This window comes from Tachypleus tridentatus, chromosome 10 (genome assembly GCF_004210375.1).
Source record: "Tachypleus tridentatus isolate NWPU-2018 chromosome 10, ASM421037v1, whole genome shotgun sequence".
Taxonomy (NCBI): domain Eukaryota; kingdom Metazoa; phylum Arthropoda; class Merostomata; order Xiphosura; family Limulidae; genus Tachypleus; species Tachypleus tridentatus.
Window position 1 is genome coordinate 81212836 of NC_134834.1, and position 12077 is coordinate 81224912.

Genomic DNA, 12077 nt, shown 5'->3' on the forward strand with positions numbered 1-12077 from the left:
AAAACAAATAAACACTGAACTTTCAATAAACAAGCCCAACAAGAATCGATTTTTTTAATACTACAACTACAATCACGCGTAGTTAGCAGGCTTAAAAGACTGTTCTGTTACTGTTTTATTACGCCATCTCTCTGACGTATAGCTAACTTTTACCTATTTATGCACATCACCAATCACCTTCAACAATGATTGCATAACACAGCTCTTCCATAAGTACTTGTACTGAATAGAGAGCCGTAGTCCAGAACCATTGGGAATTGCCCATTAACTATTGCTCTGTTTTATGGTATGGCATCACTATACTCATCCTAATCATCTCTGACAGCATTAACAAACATAGTAAGCATATAACTGAGAGTCTGCACTGCTCATACAACTCGTCAGACTGAAGTTGATGTGGAGGATATCATGCATTGACACATCTGAACAAATCAACATAGCTCCAGAAGCTAATTTCGATGGCCAGTTATTCGCAGAGTTGTGTCAAAGTATGACATGCATTTCTCTGCCTACGTATGCAGTATCCTGTACTAACATGTAAACCGCTGGATAAGCTTCATTCCACTTAGCTGAAGTAACTGTTAATGGCCAGTACCTACCAGTTACTTCTGTTCATTTTCGACAGAGGACCAATTATAACCAGGTTGATTTTCTCCAGATTAAAACTTTCCATTCTCAGTCAGTTTCTCTGGCATGGACAGTTTTTCTGTACAATATCTATACAACCACTCAGTGTTTTAGTGTGAGAGCAGCAAAAAACACTTTTACTTATTCATAATAATGTGTCACATACCTTGGTTTCGTTTATCCCTTGAATTCTGTGAAGTCTGAATTACTGCATCTTTAGAGCTATGGAGATCATTAGCTGTTGGCTACCATACCTCGGCAGTTCATAATGATAATACAATACACCATCCATCACTCATAAGGAATTAAGCAGATAATTTTGTGTATCTCAGCACTACATTCATACAGAAAGTAGTTCCCAAGCTAGGTCTGTACCTGTAACGTATTCCACCTGATGTGTTTAATTTGACAACTAAGGTGTGTTTTCAAATCTAAAATGGTTACTGTTTGTATGATACATCAACTCGACTGCAACAATGATTTTAACAGCTGCACAGTTTCCAGGATCTTAACATTCAAAATATGGTCTTATTTGTTTGTTTTGTGCTAGCCGTCCCTAATTTTGCAGTGTAAGACTAGAGGGAAGGCAGCTAGTCATCACCACCCACCGCCAACTCTTGGGCTACTCTTTTACCTACGAAAAGTGGGATTGACCCACTTTAAAACGCCCCCACGGCTGGGAGGGCGGGCATGTTTAGCGCGACTCGGATGCGAACCCGCGACCCTCAGATTACGAGTGAATGCCTTAAAGCGCTCGGCCATGCCGGGCCATTAAAAGTGACAAGTCTGGATTTTGAAAATCAAAATGTAGGCTTAGCCATAAGTAAACTATTATATTTTACGTTAGTATTATAATTATGTAAAATGCATTCCCTTTTATTTAATTTTGTTCTTTTTAGTATTTGTTGATACATTTTACAATAAGCTTTACCTTAAGATCTTTGTTAAAATTGGAAAAAAGAGGGGTGAAAATAATGATAATGTATCATGTTACTCTTGTCCATGTTCATCATTTCTGTTAAATACTAAAATAAACAAAGAAATATGAAAAACAGGTATCGCGCATGTCATGTCGACATGAAAATAAACTTTTATGTATCTTATAATAATTCCTTTGATGTTTATGTTCAAGGAAAAATTATATTATGTGAAGAGAAACTGATAAATACTAGTTTTATCTTCATGACTTTATTTCAAAATGTAAACTTAAATGTTTTGTGAAGTGAACGAATCAACTCGATTTTCCGAACAAGTCAAAGATCACGACCTCACCAGTTGAATTCTCAATCATGTTCGTAAATCTTTTATATAAACATGTTTTATATTTACCAATTCAGTACAATAAATGTGATTTAGAAATACAATGTTTTTATAATGAAATCGAAACCAATCATTGCGTTCAAACTACATGAAATTACTTGCATATCGAATGAAATATTTCGCCACACAAGTATAACATAAACTTTACATTTCAAACACGGCGCGAAAACTTATGTAACATAAAATAAATAAGTATTTCACAAAATGACCGTGTGAGTGATGTTTGTATTTTTCAAGTATAAAAATGCAATCGTTTATTTTTATGTTCAACCACGAGGAACTGTAGTACACTAGACAATAAGAATAGTGAATGCCTCTCTGTCTGCAATGCGTAGAAATGCACAAAAGGTTATATGAATGTATATAAAATAGGTCAAATGCAGATAAACCGAATACTGATCAACTTGGACCACAACTGATAAACCAAGCAGCTTCGCTTCTTCTTTGTGAGTATGCTGAATCTTTAAATACCCAGGAGGGTCAGGTGCACAAGACCTCTTCCTTCATCCCTAGCTTTTATGTCAGCTACTATTATGTTGTTGTTGTAGTGCTTTTGGGCCAGAGTATCCCACACTACTCCGGCCCTTTTCAGGGCAATGTCCATGTATTGTCTTGATTTGCCCTTTTTTTTTCTTTTATTCCATTTTTATTTTTTCACTTTTATTCTTTGTTTGTTTTGGAATTTCGCACAAAGCTACTCGAGGGCTATCTGTGCTAGCCGTCCCTAATTTAGCAGTATAAGACTAAAGGGAAGGCAGCTAGTCATCACCACCCACCGCCAACTCTTGGGCTACTCTTTTACCAACGAATAGTGGGATTGACCGTAACATTATACACCATTATTATTATGGGAGGGCGAGCATGTTTAGCGCGACGCGGGCGTGAACCCGCGACCCTCAGATTACGAGTCGCACGCCTTACGCGCTTGGCCATGCCAGGCCGTACTTTTATTCTTATATGTACATATATGTTCTTTTTCCATATATACTTATCAGAAAAATGAAATAATAATAATAAAAGAAAAACTAAAACATAAGAAAATAAAATAATACTAGTTTTAAGCGTCTAATGCATGGTGGCCAGTTTGATTAATATTTCTTAAATATATATTCATAAGACAGAGATACTTAGGACTATGTTCATCATGTACGTAGTATCTATTAAGATCACACATTAAATCATTTTTATGCCAATTCTTATTAAAATAATTTAGTGCATTATGAAAGTCTTTCAGATATTGTCTCTATGTTTGCATACTTGTGCATGAAGTACTAAGTGGTACTTTATAGGATGAGGTTAAGATTGAATTTTGTACTTTTTGTAGTTTGTGTAATTGCTTTTATGTTATGTTTATCCAGGTAGAACATGCGTATTCTATTATAGGTCTAATGTATGTTTTGTAGATTTTTATTATATTATCAGGTAACGTTCCTTGTTTTTTCCTAACAGACTTCTTGCATAATTTGCTCTTTTCCAGATTCCAATGAGGATATTGTTTGTATGCTGTATCCAGTTTGGTATCATAAGTTAATCCTAAAAATTTAGCCGAAGTAGCAGTCTGTAAAAGTGATCCATTCATGTATAACTTTGGTGGATCTTTTTTCAGTTTATTTAATCTGCTGAATAATATTACTTGGGTTTTCGGAATATTTATTTTTATTCTATATTTCTGACAATTTTCTTCTAAATTATTCAGGATTGGAGGTTTGTTGCTGCTATTGAAGGAGTGGGGGCGCTTTTCCAGACTGCTACATCGTCTGCAAATTGTGATGCAAAACCTAAATTTAGGTCCGACAGTGGCATATTATTCACATACATGATAAATAAGATAGGGCTAACTACCCCTCCCTGTGGGACTCCTGTCACTATTTTATCCACAAAATTAAAGTACGTTTATTATTTCTATTGGTAGGAAGGGGTGGCGAATCAATCCCTTTTTTTTTAATCTTCTATAATGCTGTAGATAAACCTGAAGAAAACACCTAAAGCAAGAAAGGTGGACATCATAATGGATTTTTAATTTTTTCTTACTTAAATTTAGTATAACAATTATTATATCATAAATAATTAGATCCATTTCTTTAATTTTTAGTGAACGTATGTTTAAGATCTATAAATATTATTCAAAACTACTTGTCAAATGAGAATTAAAACATCCTTGATTATTAAACAAGAAACGGTATTTTCTTATTCTATTCTATTTCTACCTATAGAAATAGATGAATTCTTACGTTATTACACCACTTCAGCTTCTTCATTCTATTTAATAACAACAGACAAAATTATAAAAATCACAAGTTGAAGATTTATAAGCAAAAAAAACCAACATGTGGTACGTCCACAAAGATGCTTAGTAAAATGGCCAGTGAAGGATAGTCAAAAGTTCGACAGTGACAAGTTACTGAAACCACTCTAGTAGTACAAAAACGTTACTTCAAACTTTACGAGAGCATCTATAACTGGGGCTTTGATTCATTACTAATGACTGTAGTTGTGGTACAAGTAAGAAGTTAACCAATTTACAAACCCTCACGGTAACCAATTACTCGAGAATTTTACTTTTTGTTTTCAGAAAGTCTGATGACTTGCACAAATTAACCGATGAAATTTCAGAACTACTTGCAATGTACAATATTTGGAAACTCATAAGAATACAAAGAAAATATATTAAACTCATGTCTGGATCTGAAAAACTGTTATTCTCTTGAACCAATAGAAAAGTTCTCTGTACTTGAAGATGTTGAAGGTATTTAACTTACAATAAGGCCAAAACAGCTTCTCAATTTTGATATACATTAAAATTGCTATTTCTCTCATTCAACTAATGTAGTTAAAAACATAAATTAAAAGTAAATTATATAAAAGTAACTTGTAGCTATAATATACTGGGGGTATCTTTTACACCATACATGTAGTGAGAGTGACAGAGAACTTAACAAATTTTGTAGAAACATTACTGAAACAAACAATGAATATTTAATGCAAGAAATGTGCAAATAAAATTGTACATAAAAACTGATGTATTTCGTGGAATCTCAGTCTCAAAGTCGTTTTCTTTAGTCCAACCACAAATTTCAAGTTAGTGAGTTGTGTGCTCAACTTACATACTTCCAGTTAAATAAGTTTGGCATAACTTGTGGTAAAATTGAAGCTCCAATGACTAGCCCAAAGGCTTTCTCATTACAGTTGTATGTAATAAGGAGACTCAAGACAACCAGAATGATATAAGTATAAACAGTATCCAGTTAGGTACAGGTTGGTGATGGTGTCCATTATACAAGTATCGTACACCCCATGACAAACATACTATATTAGCAGTTAGAGGAATTATTAAGCCAGGAAAAAAAAACTCACACTTTCACTTGATTGTATTTCACTTGTTATTTAGGTTCCTTTTTTCTAAATTTAAGTTTACAAAAATCCAATATCAATTTAAGATAAACTATCAGCATTAAAGCACCTAATGTAACAAAGCTGAACTGTTTGTTATATACTTAATGTAGTGTTAACAAACATTTTCATGGTGGGCAGAGAAAAGAAAGTGCAAATGGGATAAAGTTACTTTAAGAAGTTCAAGTGCTGATGACAACAACATATTATGATTATATCCTAGTTTTTCACTCAACATTTGATACCCAGGTAAAATGATCAGAAAAAAGTTTTATTGCAAATACACACGTTTTACAAATTTCATATGGATTTGTACAAAGTTAAATGCCACAACTAAAATATAAAAATGTTTACTCCAGAAAATAAAACTTCACTTGTTTTTATTTTTCATGTAACTATGGCAGATCCTTTAAAGAAATATCTTTGAACTCCAATTAAATCAATTTTTACAATTAACTGCATGTATTAAAATGGAAGGTAATTTAGGTCTAAATTTCAACACATACCTATTACCTAATGTGTCAAAACTACTAGACTATTGCCAGTATTTTTGCTAGAGTTTAAAACACATTACTTGCAATTTAAGATAGTTGTCTGTTGGTTTATTTAAACAAGCATATTTACCAGTTACATTTCTTAATAATGGGCCACCTTCTGATATACTTCTTGCATGTCATCAGTTAGTTTTTCTACTAATGAGTTTTCATTTGTTGAAAATCTTGAGAACATGCATTTTTATCTATTAAAGTGATAAAACTAATGGCAGTTTTAGTTTTTAGAGATTTTCACAGTGATCTTAAATTTTATCTTGTTATTCATGACAGCTCAAACGTGATATATTTTTTAAACCTTTGGTTGAAATTAACCTGCACTTGCTTTTTATTCTTGGGAAAAAAACAGACCCCTTCATAAAAGGTTTCAGTTGATTTGGATGTAAAATGCACCTCACACTAGTCGAAAGTTAAAAAGTGACGAGGTCCTAGTGTCTTGCAGCCTTAATTAAACAGACACAGTTCCTTCCACTGCTGAAGATGCTATGTCATTTTCTTGGGTAGCTTGACCCTGAAAAACAATAACACATCATCTCATACATGACTCTGTAAAGTAGGTACTCCACTGCAGTAGAGATATTTCAAAAAACTGTTAATAAGCTAATTACAGTGATTTCTAGTGTTTAGCTAGGAACATCAAAGGCTATTGATATCTTTTTAACCAAGTGATAATCTAAGCATGATTATGAACATTCAGATCAGTGGTAAATAACAGTCAAATTTACTTTTAAATATAAGGCTTTAAACACATTTATCACAATCATATATCTGAAATTTGATAACTTATTAGACAGTACTGTGCACTAGACCTGCAATGGCAATCTATTAAGATGACAGTTTTTTTTTCAGTATACTACTTTTTAAAGAATAAAACAAGATAAACAAATATAAAAGATTCTTATTTAAAGAAAACAAACTATTAAGAACAAATTGACCTTGACCAAGTATTATTGTCAAAATATGCTACAACACCTAATAGTCATGACCATTCTTAAGGTGAGGCCATTAGCGACCAATACATCTTTGTCAGTCATGCTGTGTTTGTGCTTCTACAGCTTCAATCAGTAAAATAAAAGTAACAAAATAAATACTGAACAAGTTAAAACTGGGTGGATATATAAAATTAAAGTTTCTGATGGTTAAAACAAACACATTAGACTAAAATAAAGAAATTATTTTGTTTTCCATATCAGAATTTCACAACAAAATTTCAAAATCTTTTAACAATGTTAAACATTTTATGATTTTTTTAAAGCAAAGAATTGATATTTTTAAGAAAGAAAAAAGTTACACCAATGTTTATACAGTATGGTTTAGTACTTTTACGGTGAAAACACAAGTGACCAAAGGGGTGATTCTGGCATCCCTAAGGTCTAAAAAGGATCAAGACATAGCACCGATACTCTCAAACTATGGTCATGTCCATGTCTTGAACAGTTAGTAGTCAGATTATATGATTCATAGCAAACTTTAAATGGTAAATTTCCACTGTAAGCATGTAAAAACCAAAACTTACAATTTCTACTTTGGTAACAACAAGTAAATAACAAATGTTCTGGTTTTAGTTCCATCCTTATCCAGCAAGATAAAGTACAAATAGTATCTTAACAGTTACTGTCTTCTTAATTATGTTGGATTACTTGCAAACCTCTATCAACTACAAAGCTTTAACAAAAGATGTCCATGTGGTATATCAGTATTTAACCATGTGTTTTAAAAAAAACACAAAGTTTCAACCTAAAATATAATTTTTGATTTTGTCAAATTTTATTTATCATCGTTACTTATCTTAAAATTAACTGTCAAGAATGAAACCATGTTTATACTACAGAAGTATAAAAATCTGATTCAAATGTTATGAAAGACAAAAATTAAATTTAATCAACAGCACTTTTTGAGAATGGCTCAAGAGTATAAACACCTTGTTAATATCAGAATTGGACTGCTCAGCATCTACCCCTGACACAACATTACTGGTAGAGTCAGGTTCTGTAACAGATTCATTGCTTGACACATCCTCTCCTACACCAGCATCTTGTGGTTCTTTTCTTGGGCCGGGTGGACCTCTACGACCTCGGCCACGATAGGCACTAGAACCACCTCTAAATCGAGGCCTACGAGGTGGTCGTCGGCTTTCTCTGCTTCTCATATTTTTATTCTCTTCAGTTTCAATGTCCTAAACATTATAACCTTATTATTCTCTACCCACCAGTACATATGTATAATTAAGTTAATGTATGACAAAATTTTCACATTCTGTCTTAAGATACCATGGAAAAACTGTTAGAAAATAGATGTATCTAACTTCAACAGTAATAAAATACCATCTTGTTATAATATTTTAACTATGAGATCATCTCTAATGATCTAGTCATTAGAATTACACATTGTTAATCACTCAATTTTTTTTTTCAAGTCAAAGGAAAAAAAAAGATTCAGATATAAATGTTTCTGATCTTGGTGTCAATCTTCTGGACTCTAGCACACATACAGACAAGAAGCCTATATATATAGGTTAGAACAATATAATTAGTCATAATATTAATCTTAAAAATCTTAAAAGTAATTTTTCAGCCTCAAACTAATACAAGATATTGGATGAGTAAGAAAATAATGATAAAGCTTTAATATTCAATAAAGTTAAATAGAGTCAAATGTAAAGAATTAAAAAATAAAATCTAGATTTTTTAATTATTTATTTTGAGCTTTATCTAAAGTTGACATTTTGCTAACTTAAAAATGTATTTCCAATAGACATGCCCATCCCAAACATATTTAGCTAACTTTCTCACATGCTTGCCAAAGAGACTTGTATGCCACTATGGCATTGAGGCAACTCCCATCTAACTTCATGTGTTTAAACATGAATTGCACTACTGCACGATGTAATCATGCAACAGAGCCCTTAACAACAGGATAGGAACACATCTCTGTAAGCAATGGCTTCCTCTACACATTTGCACTTGTGTAAGTTTCAACTTTGATGAGGAAAGAAAAAACGTGCACTGGAAGTGAGCAAGAATGGATAGGAATGTGTACAGTGGTGAGCATCTACCAAAAATAAATTTTCAGGCAAAGAAAATGTCACATTCTAAGACAATATTTCACCTATACACTTCTTTGTATAAAATGAAACACAAAATTGATTAGTTTTCATTTAAAAAGTTGTCTAACACACCTCTGCATCAGCTCCAGTCTGACTATCTTCTGTGTCTCTTCGAACTCGTCTAGATCTTCCATAGTAAGAGTTACGAGGATAAAAATGACGAGGCCTTCTTCTTGAAAAATGGCCTTGTTCTCTTTCATATCTCTGCTGTGGACTTACCTCTCTGCTATTGTCATCATCTGTTTGTTTTTGTCTTCCCTGTTATACAATAAAGTTTTATGCTCTACTGATGAATGTATCAGCAAAGATTAGTGGAATTTAATAACCAATTAATCATCCAGCTAATTAATACAAGAGTTGTGTACACGCAGAATGCATTTTTACTTTCACAAGCAGTCATGCAATGTACATAGTTATAGTCAATATTTCTATTGTTAGGATAACCAGAACTATCAAAAATAATAACTGACAACATTAATCAATTAACTGATTATTTTCATGAGTTATAACACAAATCAGCTAAGCAGAACAACTTGAGTAATTAAAAAATGATGTTTTGTTTGTTTTGAATTTCATGCAACACCCAAGGACTATCTGTGCTAGCCGTCCTTAATTTAGCAGTGAAAGACAAGAAGGAAGGCAGCTAGTCATTACCATCCACTGCCAAGTCTTGGGCTACTCTTTTACAAATGGGATTGACTCTCACATTGTAATGCCCCCATGGCTGAAATAGCAAACATGTTTGGTGAGATGGGATTTGAACATGCAACCTTCAGATTGTGGGTCAAGCATCCTAACCACCTGGCCAAATGATAAGAAGTCATAACAGCAATATTTTGATTACTTGGATATTTAAGAGTAATCTAATATAGTTATAACTGAAAACAATTTCAATTTGTTTTTTATTTCCATGACAACCAATTTAATTGTAACCTTAACTCAATTATTTTTCATGACAATAATGTAATCAAAGGTAATCACTTATTTCAAATTATCACTCAGCTTTATTCATCAGTTTTATCTTGTTCTGGCATTCCTTGTTATACAATAATTCTTCATTTTGATGTTATAATTAAGTCACTTATATGGTTATCTATATCAGCTTCTACAGTTATTTTTCCCATTATAAGTAAATTTTATTTTGTGTTTTATTTGGAAATTCAATAAAAACTACATTACTGATTTTAATCTCTTTAAACATTTCATTTTTAAAGCCTTTGTTTTAATGAATATCATAATCTTTTTAACTTCATAATTGATTTAAAATGTAGAATACAATGAAAGACTGATCAAACATTATTTCATCTACAAGGTTTCTTCTGTTCTACGAATTTAAAGTTCACCATGTAAACATATCACCATTTTTTTTCCTAAGCTCAAATGGCACATTAATCAAGCAAGAATAAAATTTGTTAAATTCTTTTTTTCAAATATCAACTTTGCAGCACTGCCTTAATACAAGTGAATGATTTCTCTTGAAGCTAACATGTTAAGATACAAAAATTATAATAAAATAACAGTAATGTATTTTGATCAATAATTACAGGTAATTAAAATTATTAATGAGGTTAACCTTATTTCTCCTTTAAGTAAACTTGGTGACAAAAAGGCAATATTTTGATTTTATATGGTTAAATGGAAAAAAAATGTATTGAACAATTCTTACACAAACCCAAGCTGGGATCTGGTCTACAGAGACCTTAAATAGGTTTAAAAGATCTATCCACACCATTCTTTACTAAAACATACATAAAAGAACTGAAAAAATACTCATTCCAAATCTAAAATATTCTGGACACATCTGTCCATGTTTATCCCTACTCTTGGTGTGTGTGTGTCTATATATAAATAACAGTAATGTATTTTGATCAATAATTACAGGTAATTAAAGTCATTAATGAGGTTAACCTTATTTCTTCTTTTAATAAACTCAGTGACAAATATTCAACATTTTCTATGTTTATGTGTGTGTGTGTGTGTGTTTTCTTTAAATGTTTTATCAAAAAAAATTCATGTTACTTCTCAGTTAGATCACACTGTTACTGCTAGAAATCAATACAAAATGAAAACAACTAGAAAATCCTTAACCTTAATAACAACTGCATTGGAATTTTGAATTGACATAAATTTATTAAATAGTATTTCAATAAAATTTTGAATACAAGTCAACAACCACAATAACTTGGTCTTTAACCCTTGACCTGTCATGAAAGGGTTAAGATAACGTTACTTAGCATGGATCAAAGGCCATGTCATCACATTTGTTGATATGCATTCAAAATTTAATTGAAGTACTATTTTATGAATTTATGTTTATAAATTTGGTATCAAATTGTAAATTCTAATTCAAATTTTAGTGTTATACAATAATTTTGTAATATAAAAATAAATATTAAAAAACCCTAAACATTTATTTTTGTATGTCAGATGATATGTTGAATGCAGCACTGTTAAAACTTAGATGTTTGTGATATCAAAATTATACAAATTAGGGCCTCAAATAATCAATATTGATAAGCTAGAATATAAAATAATTGCCTTGTCTTTTCACTAAGATATCACTCATGTACTGAATCAAACACAGCAGCCCTGCTAACTTCTTTCCATTTTGGAAATGCTTCCTTATATACACTTACTTCTATCTGTGACATGTAAATAACCAATTTAAATTTCAGAATATCCTCCTAATGGCTTTCCTTAGCCATTTCCATGTGTCACATTATCATTTCCTTCTTTTGAAACAAGACTTCAAGATGGTAGACTGAATCTCTAGCCTGATTGAAACATTTTTTTTTTAAATTACTCAAACACTGCCTAGTTACCAAGCTTGATAAATTGAAGTGGGATTCTACAGCATCAATATAGTTATTTATTATTGTTTGGTTATTTCAAATATATATATATATATATAAAAAAATTTTGTTTCACGTCCTCCACGTGTGAAATTTTAAAAAGCTAAGCAACCTACAATGAGCAGCAAGCAAGTACAAAAGTCATTGTAACAAGAAGATATAATTGTCTGCTATACTTATTTATTTACTGTTCTAAGAAAAGTAAGTTTAAGACTTGTTTGTAAACAGTAA

At 31.7% G+C, this 12077-nt stretch overlaps 1 protein-coding gene across 2 annotated transcripts in view; it reads right to left on the bottom strand.

Moving 5' to 3' along the window:
* Window positions 1–5587: 5587 nt before the first annotated feature.
* LOC143229702 (Y-box factor homolog) overlaps window positions 5588–12077 on the bottom strand; it is a 40340-nt gene continuing 33850 nt past the window's right edge. The window contains exons 7-9 of one of the 2 annotated variants that reach the window (XM_076462415.1): window positions 9067–9252; window positions 7810–8064; window positions 5588–6399 (exon numbers count right to left, since the gene is read on the bottom strand). In XM_076462415.1, coding sequence (XP_076318530.1) covers window positions 6337–6399; window positions 7810–8064; window positions 9067–9252 — 504 coding nt within the window. In that variant the 3' untranslated portion in view covers window positions 5588–6336. The remainder of the gene's footprint in view (window positions 6400–7809; window positions 8065–9066; window positions 9253–12077) is intronic. The other variant, XM_076462416.1, reaches the window with a different exon arrangement.